Source organism: Triticum urartu, chromosome 2A (genome assembly GCF_056163025.1).
Source record: "Triticum urartu cultivar PI428250 chromosome 2A, HENAU_Tu73, whole genome shotgun sequence".
NCBI lineage: Eukaryota > Viridiplantae > Streptophyta > Magnoliopsida > Poales > Poaceae > Triticum > Triticum urartu.
In genome coordinates, this window is record NC_141874.1 from 537202335 (window position 1) to 537221006 (window position 18672).

The following is an 18672-nucleotide window of genomic DNA, read 5'->3' on the forward strand; positions in this document are numbered from 1 at the left end:
CCTTGTTTTCATCATACAGGAAGGGACAATATGAATGACTTCATTCAAAGATAATGTCTTTTGAACACTGCCCTTCTACAATACGGGATCCCTTCAAGACATCTTCAAAACACCTCTCGGCCATGCGGTGCTCCTTGCCCGCGGGCGGTCCTTCGGTCGCAATCTTGACAGCATCCATCTACGCCCATTGTATCTTGACACGGGCGAAGGCCATCCGTGCACCTTCTATGCAGACCGATCGCTTGATGGCATCAAGCCGAGGGCATGCATCAACCAACCGCTTCATGAGGCCAAAGTAGCTGCTGGGTACAACTTCGGCAGGCCATAGTCGGATTATCAAATCCTTCATGGCTAGTTCAGCCACCCTATGCAGCTCGACCACCTATTTAAGCTTATCGCTAAAGGGCACCGGATGTTCTGGCGCAAGGTATTGTGACCAGAACAGATTCTCCGTTGAGCTCCCCTCTTCGGCTCGGAAGAATTCTGCGGTGTCAGAAATGTTGTGCGGCAAATCCGCAAACGCCGCTAGAGAACTCGAAATCCGGGTCAGTAAGAGATACCTCTTCTTCACATACTTGCTTTGCATAATGAAAGCCTGACCCACTGCGATTTTCTTGGCCTCTTGGATTTCCTGGAGGGCGCCTTAGGCGTCGATCCGGGCCTCTTGTGCGCTTGGCGGGCCTTAGCAAGTTCAAACACTTTGTCCGCATTCTGGCGCTCCAAGGACTCGCATTTCTTCACGGCATCCCGGAGCTCCTGTTGGACCTCACCAACCCTAGCCTCATGCCTTTCACGGGCGGCTTGTTCCTTTGCCGCTCTCTCCTCTGCCTCGGCCAGCGCCTTCTTGAGGGCCTCCACCTCGGTTGCCTCCCCTAATAAATATCATAGCACTGTGGTAAGCACAAAAATATTCAACCTTTTCCGGACACACACAAGGTCATTGCATACCTTGGGTGTCCTCCAGCTGCTTTTTTGCACGACCGAGCTCTTCCTTGGTCCGCTCCAGCCTCTGCTTCAGTCCAGAGACTTCGGCACCATGAGAAGTCGCGGCTAGCAGCGACGCCTGCTTATTCACAAAGACATATACAATTAGTCTCCCGCGAAAAACTAATTGATCCTCTGTTCGGTTCTTTCTTCCGAACACCGAACAGAGTCTCAGGGGATACTGTCTATACAATAACTTTCTTTTCACATAAATGCAGTGCGTACCTCAAAGCCTGTTAGAGGGCTTGCGCATGCTTTGGTCAGTCCGCTCTTCGCGGACTGAATCTTCTCAATCACCGCACCCATGAGGGTACAGTGTTCCTCGACAATGGAAGCACTTCGCAGCGCTTCCAATAGAGTATCTGGCGCCTCTGGTTGGACAGAGGTTGCCGGCGGAATAGGCATACCTCCTTCTTTTGAATGAGGCTACTTGCCGGATTCCGGAGCCGTATAGGTCTCTGGGGCCGTATTCGGCTGTGGGCCGAATTGGATATGGCCCCCATCACCGGTCTCCATGGGGATTCACTCTCCCATGTGTGAGGTGGCTGAGATTTCATCCTCTGGCGCTACCCTGACAGCCTCTTGCGTCTCTCCCTAGCCTGGGGTCCTTCGGGACAGTACCTCGGCGTCATCCATAGACCTGGGAGAGGAGGCCACCGGAAGGGACCCGCTGTCCATCACCTCGGGTCCAGCGAATTCCCCAAAGATGAGGATCGCTCGATGAGGGAGCCCTGGATTAGGGGGTGTCCGGATGGCCAGACTATACCTTTAGCCGGACTCCTGGACTATGAAGATACAAGATTGAAGACTTCGTCCCATGTCTGGAAGGGACTTTCCTTGGCGTGGAAGGCAAGCTTGGCGATACGGATATGCAGATCTCCTACCATTGTAACCAACTTTGTGTAACCCTAACCCTCTCCGGTGTCTATATAAACCGGAGGGTTTTAGTCCGTAGGACAACATACACAACAACAATCATACCTTAGGCTAGCTTCTAGGGTTTAGCCTCTCCGATCTCGTGGTAGATCTACTCTTGTACTACCCATATCATCAATATTAATCAAGCAGGACGTAGGGTTTTACCTCCATCGAGAGGGCCCGAACCTGGGTAAAACTTCGTGTCCCTTGCCTCCTGTTACCATCCGGCCTAGACGCACAGTTCGGGACCCCCTACTAGAGATCCGCCGGTTTTGACACCGACATTGGTCCTTTCATTGAGAGTTCCTCTGTGTCGTCGCCGTCAGGCTTGATGGCTCCTACGATCATCAATGGCGATGCAGTCCAGGGTGAGACCTTCCTCCCCGGACAGATCTTCGTCTTTGGTGCTTCGCACTGCGGGCCAATTCACTTGGCCATCTGGAGCAGATCGAAAGCTATGCCCCTGGCCGTCAGGTCAGATTTGGAAGTTTAAACTACACGGCTGACATCAGTGGGGACTTGATCTTCGACGGATTCGAGCCACTGCCGAGCGCGCCGCACTGTCACGACGAGCATGATCTAGCCCTGCCGCTGAACAGTGCCCTGGAGGCCGCACCCGCATCGGCTTCGACCCTTAATTCGGAGCCAACTGCACCGATCGAGGATGGGTGGTTGGACGCCGCCTCGGGGGCTGCGATCCCAACGGCGATCGAGCCAAACACCAGCCCCGCACTCTGCGAGACTCGTGACTCCAAGGAGCCGGACTCCTCTTCGGACTCCGAATCCTCCGCGCCCCTGCCGATCGAATCCGATTGGGCGCCGATCATGGAGTTTACTGCCGCGAACATCTTTCAGCACTCGCCTTTCGGCGATATTTTGAATACACTGAAGTCTCTCTCTTTATCAGGAGAGCCCTGGCCGGAGTACGGTCAGCAAGGTTGGGATTCGGACGATGAAGAAATTCAAAGCCCACCCACCACCCACTTTGTAGCCACTGTCGACGACTTAACCGACATGCTCGACTTCGACTCCGAAGACATTGACGGTATGGACGCCGATGAAGGAGACGATGAAGAACTAGCGCCTATCAGGCCCTGGAAAGCCACCTCATCATATGACATATACATGGTGGACACCCCAAAAGAAGGAGATGGCGATGGAACAACGGAGGATCACCCCTCCAAGAAACAGCCTAAACGCCGGCGTCAGCGGCGCCACTAAAAATCCCGCCAAAACAAATACGGTGATTCCAGTACGGGAGATAATAATACTCTAGAAAGTGCCAAAGAAAACCCCCTCCAGCAAGATTTAGCATAGGAGGATGGAGAAACCAGCCCTCATGAGAGAGCGGCAGACAGAGAGGTCAAGGACGATAATTATATGCCTCCCTCCGAAGAGGAGGCAAGCCTTGACGACGACGAATTCGTCGTTCCAGAGGATCCCGTCGAGCAAAAGCGTTTTCAACGCAGGCTTATGGCCATCGCAAGAAGCCTCAAGAAAAAACAGCAACAACTTAGAGCTGATCAAGATTGGCTAGTCGACAGATGGACTGAAGTCCTTGCGGCCGAAGAGCATAAACTTGAACGCCCCTCCAAGAGCTACCCAAAGCGCAGGTTGCTACCCCGATTAGAGAAGGAAGCACTTGATGCGGCCGACCGGCCACCTCGTGGCCGCGACAGAGAGGCCTCTCGGCCCTCCATTCAAGCCGCACCCCGTACCAAGGCACAGGAATATGCACCGGACTTACAAGATATGTTGGAGGACAAGGCAAGGCAAACAAGATCGATCTACGGATCGCGTGGGCGCCCCACGGCTCGAGACGGTAACCGTCACGCCGGCCACAAATTCGGCAGGGCCGAACACAGTAGACAAAGATCATTGGAGCTACGTCGTGATATAGCCCAGTACAGAGGCGCCGCACACCCACTATGCTTCACAGAGGAAATAATGGATCATCAAATCCCCGAAGGTTTCAAACCCGTAAATATCGAATCATATGATGGCACAACATATCCTGCGTTATGGATCAAGGATTATCTCCTTCATATCCACATGGCCCGCGGCGATGATTTCCACGCCATCAAATACCTCCCACTCAAGCTTAAAGGACCAGCTCGGCATTGGCTTAACAGCTTGACAACAGGATCAATCAGTTGTTGGGAGGACCTGGAAGCCGCATTCCTCGACAATTTCCAGGGCACTTATGTGCGACCCCCAGACGCCGATGACCTAAGTCACGTAATTCAGCAGCCAGAGGAATCGGCCAGGCAATTCTGGACACGGTTCCTAACAAAGAAAAATCAAATAGTTGACTGTCCGGACACTGAGGCCCTAGCAGCCTTCAAGCACAATATCCGTGATGAGTGGCTTGCCCGGCACCTTGGACAGGAAAAGCCGAAGTCTATGGCAGCACTCACGACACTCATGACCCGCTTTTGCGTGGGAGAAGACAGCTGGCTTGCTCGTAGCAACAATATGACCAAGAACCCTGGTAATTCAGATACCAGGGACAGTAGTGGCAGGTCGCGTCGCAACAAGCAGAAGCACCGCATTAACGGCGACAATGCTGAGGATACGGCAGTTAATGCCGGATTCAGAGGCTCTAAATCCGGTCAACGGAAAAATCCATTCAAAAGGAATCCTAGGGGCCCGTCCAGTTTGGACCGAATACTCGACCGCTTGTGCTAGATACATGGCACCCCCGAAAAGCCGGCCAATCACACCAATAGGGATTGTTGGGTGTTCAAGCAGGCAGACAAGTTAAACGCCGAAAATGAAGACAAGGGGCTGCATAGCGATGATGATGAGGAGCCCCGGCCACCGAACAATAGTGGACAGAAGGGTTTTCCCCCACAAGTGCGGACGGTGAACATGATATACGCAACCCACATCCCCAAAAGGGAGCGGAAGCGCGCGTTAAGGGACGTATATGCGGTAGAGCCAGTCGCCCCAAAGTTCAACCCATGGTCCTCCTGCCCGATCACCTTTGATCGAAGGGACCATCCCACTAGCATCCGTCATGGCGGATTCGCCACATTGGTTCTAGACCCAATTATTGACGGATTTCATCTCACTAGAGTCCTTATGGACGGCGGCAGCAGCCTGAACCTGCTTTACCAGGATACAGTGCGGAAAATGGGCATAGATCCCTCGAGGATTAAGCCCACCAAAATGACCTTTAAAGGCGTAATACCATATGTAGAGGCCAACTATACAAGCTCAGTCACACTTGAAGTGGTCTTCGGATCTCCGGATAATTTCCGAAGCGAGGAGTTAATCTTCGACATAGTCCCATTCCGCAGTGGCTATCACGCACTGCTCGGGCGAACTGCATTCACCAAGTTCAATGCGGTACCGCACTACGCATACCTTAAGCTCAAAATGCCAGGCCCTCGAGGAGTAATTACGGTCAATGGTAATACCGAACGCTCCCTCCGAACAGAGGAGCACACGGCGGCCCTTGCAGCAGAAGTACAAAGCAGCCTCTCCAGGCAGTTCTCCAGTCCGGCCATTAAACGACCGGACACCGTCAAGCGCACCCGGAGTAACCTACAACAAGACCGCCTGGCATGACCCGAGCAGGCGTAGCAATGCGGCCCCAACCCCAGCCCTCGCAAAAATGCGATACCAGTACTTTGCGTACATAACTACGCTCTAGAAATACCATGGGTATAGGGGGAGGGGCACCATCACGGCACGCCCGAAAAACGGCTTAAACCGCACCAGGGGCTGCTGATTTTTTTAATTTTCTCTTACTTTCAGGACTCCACTCTTCGGAAGGCCTGTTCGGCAGTTCAATTGCCGAATAAACGATGCAAGAACCAGGGAAGCAGACAAGCCACGCCGCATTACGGAACTCCCAGGTGGTCTCTATCACGAGCGGTATACCTGTTTCGCATACTATTCCGCAGCTTGCCCCTGGAACGGACACGTTAAATAGTCCAACCTTTTGCTTATCGCATTATTTGTATCATTCTTCTTTGATCGCAGCCCTCTTTAATAAACAATGCATAGCTTTTGTCTATTTTTGCATTACTCTTTTTTAATATATGTTCCTTAATGACATGTTGCATCCGTACACTTTGGTACGACCAAAATACGCCAGGGGCTTATTACCCCTCAATATGGTGTGAGAAGTCCGAACACTTTAACAAGTGCGGCACCCCGAACTTATAGCATTATATTCATCGGCTCCGAATCATGTCTTGGGTCAATAGTTGGGTTTGCCCGGCTCCTATGTTTTGGTGCCTTACATTCCGCTATATCGGCTAAGGTAGCACTAGGAGAACCACTGCGATTGTGCCCCAGTTGACCTGGGTCGAGCACCCCAGTGGAGAAAGCTAAAACTGACTGTCATGATGAAGCGAGAGCTAGTTGCTGTTCGAGAGGTTTTTCGAGTCCCTAAAGACTTATGCCGCTTAGAGCGAAGAGTCGGCTCTGTCCGGCCAAGGCGTGGATAGCGCCCCGAACTCGGTCTTCCGAATACCAGGGGCTTCGCCAAAATTTAAAATTATAGAATTCTATGGCTAAGTGAGAGTGTTCACGCATTATAGTCCGATTGCCTTGTTCGTTGGGCTGAGTGCCTCCCTCGAAGGACCCAAACATGGGAAAAAGAGCGCTCAGGGTTATCCCCGAACACCCCAGCACTAGCGGCATGGGGGCAGAAGCCGACGACTTGCCATCTCTCAGAATTGATAAACAGCCGCACAGAAGGTAATATTTTAAATTCCAATAGCATTGCTTAGCGCATATGAACAAGTTTTCAGCGCACAGGACAAAACGAGCAAGTTTCACTCAAAAATTACATCCCTAGAACATTCATCCGCCACAAGGCAGGCACCCTTTAGAACATCCTTATAATAATTCTCGGGCTTGCGATGCTCTTTCCCCGGCGGTGGCCCGTCCTTCACAAGCTTCTCAGCATCCAGCTTGCCCCAGTGCACCTTAGCATGGGCAAGGGCCCTACGGGCACCTTCAATGCAGACAGAGCGCTTGATGACTTCGAGCCTTGGACAGGCCTCCACCAGCCGCCGCACAAGCCTGAAATAGCTCCCAGGCAGAGCCCCTCCAGGCCATAGCCGAACTATGAGGCCCTTCATGGCCTGTTCGGCCGCCTTGTGGAGCTCGACCAGTTGCTTCAGCTGGTCGCTCAGGGGCACGGGGTGTCCGGCCTCAGCATACTGAGACCAGAACACCTTCTCTGTCGAGCTACCCTCCTCGGCTCGATAGAATGCGGCGGCATCAGACACACTCCGGGGAAGATCTGCGAACGCTCCTGGAGAGCTCCGGATTTGGGTAAGTAACAAGTAACTCACGTTTATGTGTTTGCTTTGCATAAAGAATGCCTTACCCGCCGCTATCTTCTTCACCTCATCCAACTCCTGGAGGGTCTTCTGGGATTCGGCCTTGGCAGACTTGGCATTTTCAATAGCCACCGCGAGCTCGGACGCTCGCGTCTTTGAGTCAAGCTCCAAACTCTCATGTTTTTCCATGAGAGCCTGGAGCTCTTGCCGTACCTTGCCAACCTCGGCCTCATACTTCTCCCGCTCGGTGCGCTCCGTGGCCGCCCTCTTCTCGGCCTCGACCAGCGCTTGCTTAAGGGTCGCCACCTCAGACGTGGCCCCTACAATAGCCACGATAATCCTGTCATTTTTTTGCAATTGCACCTTTTTATATATATTTAAACAAGGTATTTCTTACCTTCATTGTCCTCGAGCTGCTTCTTGGCACGCCCGAGCTCTTGCTCGGACCGCTCAAGGTTCTGCTTTAGCGTGTCCACTTCCGCAGTCAGTGCGGCGGACGCACGCAGAGATGCCTGCATACGCATATTGAATCCTTTTTGTTAGACTCCTGCGAATTTTATTTGATCCTCTATTCGGCTTTTCTTCCCGAACGCCAAAGAGAGCATCAGGGGCTACTGTCTATGCGGTAATATTATTTACACATTCTTTACTTACCTCAAAGCCTGTTAAAAGGCTAGTACAAGCTTCAGTCAGTCCCCTCTTGGCGGACTGAACCTTCTGGACCACCGCACTCATAATGGTGCGGTGCTCCTCACTGACGGAGGCGCCTTGGAGCACCTCCAACAGATTGTCCGGCGCCTCTGGTTGGACGGGGGTCACCGGCACGGTGGGCTTGCTCCTCTTGGAAGGAGGTCCCCCGCCGGACTCTGGATCCTTTGAAGGTTCCGGAGCGGTGTCCGGCCTAGAGCCGGACTTGGAGCCCTGGGGGGGTTTCATCCCCTTTACTCCTGGAGTCCGGGAGGTCGCCTTGCGGCGCCTCCAGGACCACCTCCTCCCGGCTTGGAACCTGTTGGGATAACACTTCGGTGTCGTCCGTAGGGCGGGGGGAGGAAGCCATCGGAAGCGAGTTCACATCCGACGAGTCCAGTGAGCCGCTCGACGACGCATCGAGCCGGTCTTTGGGTGGGCTGCATAAACATATTCGACATAAGGGAAAGCTGTGCAATAAATGAATACTATGAATTACTCTGGTATCCGGATACTTGCGATTTTGCCAGGGGCTTGGCCCTAGGCGGCCACTCCTCACTGCCGTCGTCGGCGTCGGTGGAGTACTCTGGAGGAAGTGTTTTCCCCTTCTTGGACCCTCCGGCCTCCCCAGAGAGGGCGGCCTTCCTTTTCTTCTCTCCTCCCGCTGGAGGGGGAGAGGTCTCTTCTTCTTCCTCCTCGTCTTCACGGGAGGAATGCGCCTCAGAACCGTCGGATGATGGATCCGACACCTCCTGGCGCCGGGCACTCTTTCGAGTCCCCGTGGCCTTTTTTGTGGCCTTCTTCTCCGGCACCACATAGGGTTCCGGAACCAGCAGCTTCGCCAAGCGAGCGTCCGCTGGGCCTTCGGGCAAAGGAGCCGGACAGTTGATCTGTCCGAATGTCTCCTGCCAATCCTGTCAAAGGTAAGGGAGCTTAGATCCCGCATTGAGTCAAACTATGAAAAACCGATACCCTATAAAAGGAAAAAACAGCTTACCGCATGAGCGTGACGCTGCGTACTGAATCCGCGATCCTCGGTAGCAGATGCGGGGGCCTCGGCGCCCTTGAAAAGCACCTTCCAGGCATCTTCGTACGTCATGTCAAAGAGCCTTCTCAGAGCTGGTGCCGCGCCGGGTCAAACTCCCACATGTTGAAAGCCTGTTGTTGACACGGGAGGATCAGGCGGATGAGCATAACCTGGACTACGTTGACAAGTTTGAGCTTCTTGTCCACCAGGGTTCGGACGCATGTTGGGAGTCCGGTAAGCTCTCCTTTTTTACCCCACGACAGGCCCGTCTCCTTCCAGGAGGTGAGCCGCATAGGGGGTCTGAATCGAAACTCGGGGGTTGCGACCCATTCGGGGTCGCGCGGCTCGGTGATGTAAAACCACCCCGATTGCCACCCCTTCAGGGTCTCCACAAAGGAGCCCTCGAGCCATAAGACGTTGGCCATCTTGCCCACCATGGCGCCTCCGCACTCCGCCTGGTTGCCGCACACCACCTTCGGCTTGACATTGAAAGTCTTGAGCCATAGGCCGAAATGGGGGCGGATGCGGAGGAAAGCCTCGCACACGACGATAAACGCCGAGATGTTGAGGACAAAGTTCGGGGCCAGATCGTGGAAATCCAGGCCATAGTAGAACATGAGCCCCTGGACAAATGGGTGAAGAGGGAAGCCCAGTCCGTGGAGGAAATGGGGGAGGAACACCACCCTCTCATGGGGCCTAGGGGTGGGGATGAGCTGCCCCTTTTCGGGAAGCCGGTACGCAATGTCGTTAAACAAGTATCCGGCCTTCCTCAATTTTTTGATGTGTCCCTCCATGACGGAGGAGACCATCCACTTGCCTCCCGCTCCGGACATGGCTGGAGAAGGTTGAGGTGGGGAGTGCGGACTTGGGAGCTGGAGCTCGAGTGCGCGAGAATGGATAAGCAAGGGAGGAAGAAGGCGTAGGTGAAGAGGTGGATCCTTATCCCCTTATATGGGTGGAGGCAACTACGTGTCCCCACCAGCCTGGTAAAACTCGCTTATCTCCAAGCGCCGTAATCAATGGCGCGGTTGGGTTACCCACGCCCATATTGATGAGAATCCCGGAATAAGGGGACACGATCTCTGCTTTAACAAGACGTGCCAAGGAAACCGCCTCGCATGACGCGCTGAGGTGGGATAATGAAACGACTCGGATAAAGGCTTGGCCGTGGTGTGTCACACTATGGAATACGTCAGCAGATTAGATTTGTGTAAATATTATTCTCTCTATGGCAATATGTGGAAACTTATTTTGCAGAGCCGGATACTATCTTTGTGTTCAAAATCTTCTATGAAGTACTTGGAGGAGGAACCCGCCTTGCAATGCCGAAGACAATCTGCGCGCCGGACTCGTCGTCATTGAAGCCTGGTTCAGGGGCTACTGAGGGAGTCTTGGATTAGGGGGTGTCCGGATGGCCGGACTCCTGGACTATGAAGATACAAGATTGAAGACTCCGTCCCGTGTCCGGAAGGGACTTTCCTTGGCGTGGAAGGCAAGCTTGGCGATACGGATATGCAGATCTCCTACCATTGTAACCGACTTTGTGTAACCCTAACCCTCTCCGGTGTCTATATAAACCAGAGGGTTTTAGTCCGTAGGACAACATACACAACAACAATCATACCATAGGCTAGCTTCTAGGGTTTAGCCTCTCCGATCTCGTGGTAGATCTACTCTTGTACTACCCATATCATCAATATTAATCAAGTAGGACGTAGGGTTTTACCTCCATCGAGAGGGCCCGAACCTGGGTAAAACTTCGTGTCCCTTACCTCCTGTTACCATCCAGCCTAGACGCACAGTTCGGGACCCCCTACCCGAGATCCGCCGGTTTTGATACCGACACTCGAGTTCAGAATGAGCCGGACTGCAAGTGCATGATTCAATATGTTAAATCTATAAATTTAAGGAGCTGATATTTGAGTGCGTCTTTGAGTACTTACGATTCGGCTAGGGGCTTATCCCTGGGGTGCTACTCGGAGCCGCTATCGATATCCCACGTGGGGTTGTCCGCGGCGGAGGCCTTCCCCTTCTTGGACGCCTCTGCCTCCAGATGCGTGGAGGCCGCCCTTTTCTTCCCTCCCCCTTTAGAGGAAGAATTGCTTTCCTCCTCTTCCTCGTCATCGGTGGCGGGAGGGGAGTGGGTGTCAGCGTCTTCGGACGTCACGTCCGAAGTGCCCTTACGGCGGAGACCACCCCTGGTACCCTTGGCCTTCTTTTCCGGCGCCTGATAGGGCGCTAGAATCAGCATCTTCGTCAGAAGCGGGATTGCTGGTTCTTCAGGCAGCGGAGCCGGACACTAAATCCGCTCCGCTTTCTTTGTCCAGCCCTAAAAAACAGGGAAGTTTAGACATCTTCCTTGAGTATACAAGTAAAGCATACACCTTGAAATACGGAACTCTTATCGCACTAGAGGAATGGGCCAGGTCGTGCCCGCGGTCCTCGGTCGTCGCCGGCCATGTCTCGTTGGCCTTGAAGAGCACCTTCCAGATGTCTTCGTGCGTAGTGCCGAAGAACTGTTGCAAGGTCCGATGCTTGGCCAGGTCGAACTCCCACAAGTGGCAAGTCCGGCTTTGGCACGGCAGGATCCGGCGAGCGAGCATCACATGAATCACGTTGACCAGCTTGATGTCCTTGTCCACCATGCGCTTGATGCACGTTTGGAGTGGTGTCAGCTCGTCCGACGAAGACCAGTCCAGGCCCTTCTCTAGCCAGGAGGTGAGCCGCATCGGTGCGCCGGACAGGAATTCGGGAGCTGCGGCCCAGGTGGTATCGTGTGGCTCTGTAACATAGATCCACTCCTGTTGCCACCCCTTGACGGTCTCCACAAAGTTACCTTTGGGCCATGTGACATTGGGTAGCTTGCTCACCATGGCGCCTCCGCACTCTGCATGTTGGCCATCCACCACCTTCGGCTTCACGTTGAAGACCTTCAGCCACAGTCCGAAGTGGGAAGGGATATGGAGGAAGGCCTCGCACACGACAATGAATGCTGAGATGTTGAGGAAGGAATTGGGGGGGGGGGCAGATCATGAAAATCAAGCCCGTAGTAGAACATGAGACCGCAGACGAAGGGGTGGAGAGGAAATCCCAGCCCACGGATGAAGTGGGGAATGAACACAACCCTCTCATGGGACTCTAGGGTGGGGACGATCTGTCCCTTGGCCGGAAGCCGGTGGGTGATTTCTTTGGCTAGATACCCGGCCTCCCGGAGTCTGGTGATGTCCTTCTCCTTGACAGAGGACACCATCCGCTTGCCTTGCGCTCCAGATCCGGACATGACTGGAGTGTTGTTTAGGGGTGGAAAGGATGGGGACTTGGGCGCTGGAGCTCGAGAATAGATGGGCAGAGAGAGAGAGAGAAGGCGTGGGTGAAGGGGGTGAGTCCTTATCCCTTTATAAAGGCAGCGAATATCAACCGCCTCCCCACTAGCCTTAAAACTCGCCTATTTCCCAAGGGCCATGCAGGCGGCACGGTTGGATTAGCCACACCTGTATTAATGAGAATCCCGTAATAAGGGGACATGATCTCTGCTTTGGCAAGACGTGCCAATAAAACCGCTTCTCGAAATATGATGCGGCAGGCCAGAAAACGGTTTGAAATAATGACCGGGTGGTGATTTGGTGTCACGCTACAAAAAGCTGTCAGCGGATTGGACTCGTGAAATATTATACTCTCTACGATTGTGTGTGGTGCTTGTTTTGCAGAGCCAGCCACATTCTTTGTGCTCGAAAGTTGTTTTGAAGTATTCGGAGGAGGAACCCGCCTTGCAATGCTGAAGACAATTTGTGCGTCGGAAACCTCGCCATTGAAGCCTGGTTCAGGGGATGCTCAGGGAGTCCTGGACTAAGGGGTCCTCGGGCGTCCGAACTGTTGGACACGGGCCGGACTGTTGGGCCATGAAGATATAAGACTAAAGATTCTCTCACCCATGTCCGGATGGGACTCTCCTTGGCGTGGATGGCAAGCTTGGCATTCGGATATGAAGATTCCTTTCTCTGTAACCGACTTTGTATAACCCTAGTCCCCTCCGGTGTCTATATAAACCGGAGGGTTTAGTCTGTAGAGGCAATCACAATCATAATCATATAGGCTAGACTTCTAGGGTTTTAGCCATTACGATCTCGTGGTAGATCAACTCTTGTAACCCCCATACTCATCAATATTAATCAAGCAGGACATAGGGTGTTACCTCCACTGAGAGGGGCCGAACCTGGGTAAAACTTCATGTCCCATGTCTCCTATTACCATCAACCTCAGACGCACAGTTCGGGACCAACTACCCGAGATCCGCCTGTTTTGACACCGACAGTGGGCCCCTCCCTCCCCCCCAATCTACAATCAACAGCTCACATGTTTCACATTACGTTAATTACGTAATTGGGATTACACAGGTGTAGCATTACTCATCCAAAAAAACCCAACTAAGCCAACCTCCCAGCATATCGCGCAGGAAAAGACCGGGCCACATCGTTTTAGTCGGGATTACCGGATTACTAGTAGAGGTATCGATGGGTCGTGCGAAGCACCAAGTTCTTTTTTGAGGGGGCAAAGCACCTAGTTTAAAAGGAAAAAGGGGATACACTCACAGTGCCCCTGTCGCGGTCGCATTGCACCCCACACATGTTCGGTCCTACACACGGCTCACACAAACGGAACGCGCTTCGGCTTGCCTCTTCACTGACACGTGGGACTGCACTTGGAGAAACCGACCATGCGCCAAACTCCCCCCGCCCACCGCGCGAACCCCCCCTCCCCAAAAAAAAATCCCCCCAAATCCCAAATTCAACCGCCCTTCGTCCAACTAGCCAATAATATTCCCCCAACCCCCTCCCCCCGTCCCCCTCCACTCCATTCGCTCCGCCAAAGCCGCCCTCCCTGTCGCGCCGATACGTCGACGCCGTGGTTCATCGAGGGGACGCATGGCGATCCTCTCGCTCCCACAGTACGCTCTCATCGACTGTCGTCCTCGAGTCACGCCGCCACCACTGGCGATGTTCTTGTGGAGGCGCACGGCGGTCAGCGCCGCCACCGCTGGCGACGTTCGTGTGGAGACGCACAGCGGTCAGCTTTCCTACGGTACGTGCATTCTAGACTGAGGCCCCGTGCATGTCGGTGTAGCGCTGAATGTTAGCTGATAGACGATGTTAATCTCACTATTTACCGAAGTAGTTTACAGTCAATATGCTCTGCTTAAGAAGCTTCCTTGCCCTGTTCTGCACTCAATCTGTTTAGCTGAGATGGCATGCCAAGCTCGATTAGTTGCTAAAATATCCTGCCATATATTTATTGTGACGTAGATTGCCATGGTCTAGTAGCTAATTTGTTAGGTGAAATAGCTCTACACCGTTTTATACTCGATCTTTGTTGTTGCGATGGCCTTTGATAGTTCGATGGCTGTGTGCTCGGCCTCATTGACTGCTGAAACAGACTGCCATAATTTACCACTCAAGTCTGTTTCCTAAATTAGCTTTAAATATATTTTGTTACTTAGATCTGCTCATCCAAATATCTTGTCATAGCTTTAGACATCGACCTACGTATTTTTTTCTGGACTTCATAAAAAAGCATATATGTTTTTCCTGTAATATCTAGTAGAAGAACTAATTTGTATGTCTAACAGATGGACAGGACTTGGATAACTTCTTCTCGAAGATTCTTCGCTGCATATGTCTAGGGGGTTGAAAACTCCATGAACTTTATCAGGGCTAAGTACGATGGTCCGAAATCAGATGTGCTCTGCCCGTGTAGCAGTTGTATGAATTCGGTTACAAGACCCCAGTCAACTGTGCAAAATCATCTACACTTGTATGGGATGTCGGTCACATACACTAGGTGGGTTCATCATGGTGAAGCTGTGAACGTCAACGTTACTGACTACGTGGAAGCAGCAGATCACCATCTTGATCTGCCTGATGCTCAAGTGGAAGATGAGGAGGAGGAGGTGGTGGCGGAGCCAGTGAGTTTGACCAACATTGAAACATTGCTATGAAATGCTTGTGAATTTCGTGAACTTTCACCTGCAGAAGAAAAACGGTTGGCCCGCATGTTGGAACAATGCGACGTGGCTGTCACCCCAGGAAATAAGCTGTCAGTATTCTCACCTATGGTCACCTTTCTTCAGGTGAAGACATCTGAGCGAATGACCAACAAATCATTCGATGCGATGTTGGCTACTTTCCGCAAAGCTTTCCCAGATGCGTCTGAGCTGCCACACACCTATAGTAAAATGAAGAATTTCCTTCGTGCAGTTGGAATTGGATATGATATGATCCATGTTTGTAAAAATAATTGTGTTCTGTTTCGGAAAGATTATGCCAACTTAAGTGAATGCTCGAAATGCAAATCATAAAGATGGAAAGATGGTGATGCTGTGAAGAGGATTCCTCATAATGTTCTAAGACATTTTCCAATTACACCAAGACTGCAGAGGTCATTTCATGATGCTGAAACAAGAGAGGATGTACTGTGGCATTCTAGGAACCAGGAGTACTGAGATCAGAATGTATTGAGCCATCCATCACATGGTAGTGCGTGGAAAAGCTTCAATGAGAAACACAAAAGGTTTGCTGCTGAGCCAAGAAACATTAGACTTGGCTTAGCTTCAGATGGATTTAACCCATTTAGCCACCAAAGCGCCACATATAGCATGTGGCCAATGCATGTTATCCCTTACAACATTCCTCCAAATGTCTGCACCAAAGAATCAAACTACATGATGACCTTGCTCATCCAGGTCCAAAACGTCCTGGAAAGGATTTTGATTTATTCATGGAGCCTCTTGTGGAGGAACTTCAACAGCTATGGAGGGTGTTCTCACTCGAGACCTATATAGTAGCCCACCAGCTGATTTCTTTCTGCGTGCTGTTATAATTTGGTGCATCCATGATTATCCGGCTTTGGGCACTATGTCAGGGCGAACGATACATGGTTACAATGCATGTGTTCGTTGTGACAGGAATCCGCTGTCATACGCAATACTTAGCAAGATTTGTTACATTGGACATCGTCGTTTCCTTGCCAAGGACAAGTCGCGTCCTACAAAATACCGAAGACATGTGTTCAATAAAAAGCATGAAAACCGCGATGCGCCAAAGACGCTCACCGCCGATGAGTTGCAAGTGGAATTAGAGAAGGCCAGGCATATTACACCAGGAAGCCATCCTGATAATGGTAGTGGGAAAAGGAAGTGTGGCAGGGTAGAAGAGAGATTGTTGTTTACCCACAGGTCCACTTTGTGGGACTTGGAATATTGGAAAGATTTGGATCTGTGGCATAATCTTGATGTGATGCACATCGAGAAAAATATATGTGACAGCATTATGGGCACACTTCTTAATATTGAAGGCAAGACCAAAGATACCTTAAAATCTAGGATTGATTTGACACACCTAGGTATCAGAAAGGATTTGCATGTGCAAGATGAAGATAAACCACGGGATATGGCACCAGCTGTGTACGTCTTGGACAAGGCAAAAATAAAAGAAAAATGTGAGGTCCTATCACGTGTGAGATTCCCTCATGGATTTGCTTCCAACCCTGAAAGGAGAGTCACTGCAGATGGAAACAAGGTACAAGGTTGAAAACTCATGACTGCCACGTCCTACTTCAAAGGGTTTTACCTGTTATCCTTAGAGGATTGGGCAGCCCTGACTTATACAGAGCAGTTGCAGAGTTGGGACAATTCTTCAGCGAACTCTGCGGTAGAAATATCAGGGTAGATGCTTTGGAGCATCTTAGAGACAAGATGCCAACTATCCTATGCGACCTTGAGAAGATATATCCACCAACCTTCTTTGATGTGATGGTGCATTTGGATGTTCATCTACCTGATGAGGCACTACTTAGAGGTCCAGTACAGTATGGCTGGATGTACCATATTGAAAGGCGGCTCGGCACTTTCAAGGGCAATGTTAGGAAAAGAGCTAGACACAAGGGTTCCATTGCAGAGGCCTACATTGCTACAGAAGCATTGACATTCTACTCAAAATACATTGAAACAGCTGATCAGCTTAGCAAAGAGGTGGGTTAAGACAATCCCGGGCTCAATGTTTTCGATTATTCTGTTCGAGTTACAGGTAAGAGTCGACAAGAGGACAAACCTAAAGATTTGGACAAAATGGTTTAGTATGTGTTGAATAACTGTCCTGAGATACTACCTTATATCAAGTAAGTGCTAAGTATTGCAGCTTATACATCGTAATCTACTAAACTTGCAGCATATTCTTATATATTTAGATGTTTGACGCGATCACTATGTAGTGCAGCATCTACAAAAAGGAATTACTGCCGCAAAATCCAAGAAATATTGACAAACTGGTTATGGAAGGATTTGCGAAATGGTTCAAGAGCCATGTAAGCTTTTGAATTGCACTGTCAGTTTTTTTAATATATTGAGTATATAAGATGATCAGCATGTCTATTTTCTAACCATAGGTTAAGAAGATGCAGGAGGATGGGCAGGCAGTTGATGATGCCCTTTACGCACTACAAATGGGTCCTGATACTCGGGTAAGACATTATGAATCTTGCATTGTTGGAGATGTGTGCTGCAACACCCTTGCACACGACGAAGGCGGGAAGACACAAAATAGTGCCATCATGAGCATGGATAAGTACGGCATAGAGACAACTGAAATGTATGCTAACATAACAGACATTGTTCAGTTGCAGTATATCTCCAGTTTCGGGGATCATCGGTGTGTGGTTCTGTTGTGCTGTCGTTCGTATAACCTGTTTTCTAGGACTGCAAAACCCAGAGCTGATGATTATTTCAAATCCATCAATGTCAAGGCGGCGTACCAGACCAATGAGCCTTTTATTTTGGCAAATCAAGCAACATAGATATTTTTCTTGGAAGACACATTTGCACGTAGCGATGATTGGAGAGTATTGCAAAGGTTTGAGTAGAGGAATTCGTTTAATGAAGTTGCACAACAAGATGATGCTTACACTGCTCCTAATGTACAAAATTCCACAGTTGTTCCTAATATCTTTCAGAACCATCACGTCAATGACGCTGGAGAAAAGATTGTCTGTCATGCTGTGGACATACAAGAGTTGATCAAGAAGAAGCCAACGTTCGAGGACATTGAGGATGAAGATGAAGATGACACTCTGGGGAATTATGATTCAGACTGATACTCATGGCGAAGATGTTGACGCTGCTGCTGCGGATGATGATTAGATTGTTTTTGTCATATTTGCTTGTCAGAAGATGTTTTTTTATCTACTATGTGAAATTGTGTTTGCTATGACAACTGAAGCCTGATGAACGTGTTGTTTAATATTTTGCTGTGAGAACATAACTTGTTATGTATGTTCATTTGTGTTTGGTGATAGTATGATGACTAAAACATGATGACATTGTTGTTTAGTTGTACTCATATTTGGCTGTGAAAATTCAATCTGATGACATAGTTTGCTCGACGTCTTCGAATGGGAATAAAGCTGACCCAACTGGGCCTCTGCTAATTTATTTATTTATTACCAAAAGGGCCTATCCTATTTATTTATTTATGAGCAAAAGGGGATACCCCCGATTTCTGTTAATAGAAATCATTAGATGTTCACAACACTACTCCCAGCCTGCTACACACGTTTCATTCATTACTAGTTTTAGCAAAGTGCTCATGTCATAGCCACTGAATACATCATGAGTGCTACATACACTACAAATAAAGAGACAATCATCCTACAGAGCACATCGATTTTTCCCATTATCTTCACAATCTCTTTCATCTCCTCATTGTT

The 18672-nt window shown here is 50.5% G+C and overlaps 1 protein-coding gene across 1 annotated transcript; it reads right to left on the bottom strand.

The window, feature by feature from the left end:
* Positions 1–351: 351 nt before the first annotated feature.
* Positions 352–1290, bottom strand: LOC147985784 (uncharacterized). Its single transcript, XM_087541737.1, has 4 exons — positions 1210–1290; positions 949–1063; positions 601–872; positions 352–525 (listed from the first exon to the last, which is right to left on the bottom strand). The coding sequence occupies exons 1-4, from the start codon at positions 1288–1290 to the stop codon at positions 352–354; spliced, it is 642 nt and encodes a 213-aa protein (XP_087397863.1).
* Between the last annotated feature and the right edge of the window lie 17382 nt (positions 1291–18672).

Coding starts and splice junctions, on each gene's coding strand:
- LOC147985784 (XM_087541737.1), bottom strand. CDS start 1,290: ATGGGTGCGGTGATTGAGAAGATTCAGTCCGCGAAGAGCGGACTGACC. Junction 873..948: donor GCAGCTGGAGGACACCCAAG/GTATGCAATGAC, acceptor GATATTTATTAG/GGGAGGCAACCGAGGTGGAG. Junction 526..600: donor GGCCAAGAAAATCGCAGTGG/GTCAGGCTTTCA, acceptor CGAGTTCTCTAG/CGGCGTTTGCGGATTTGCCG.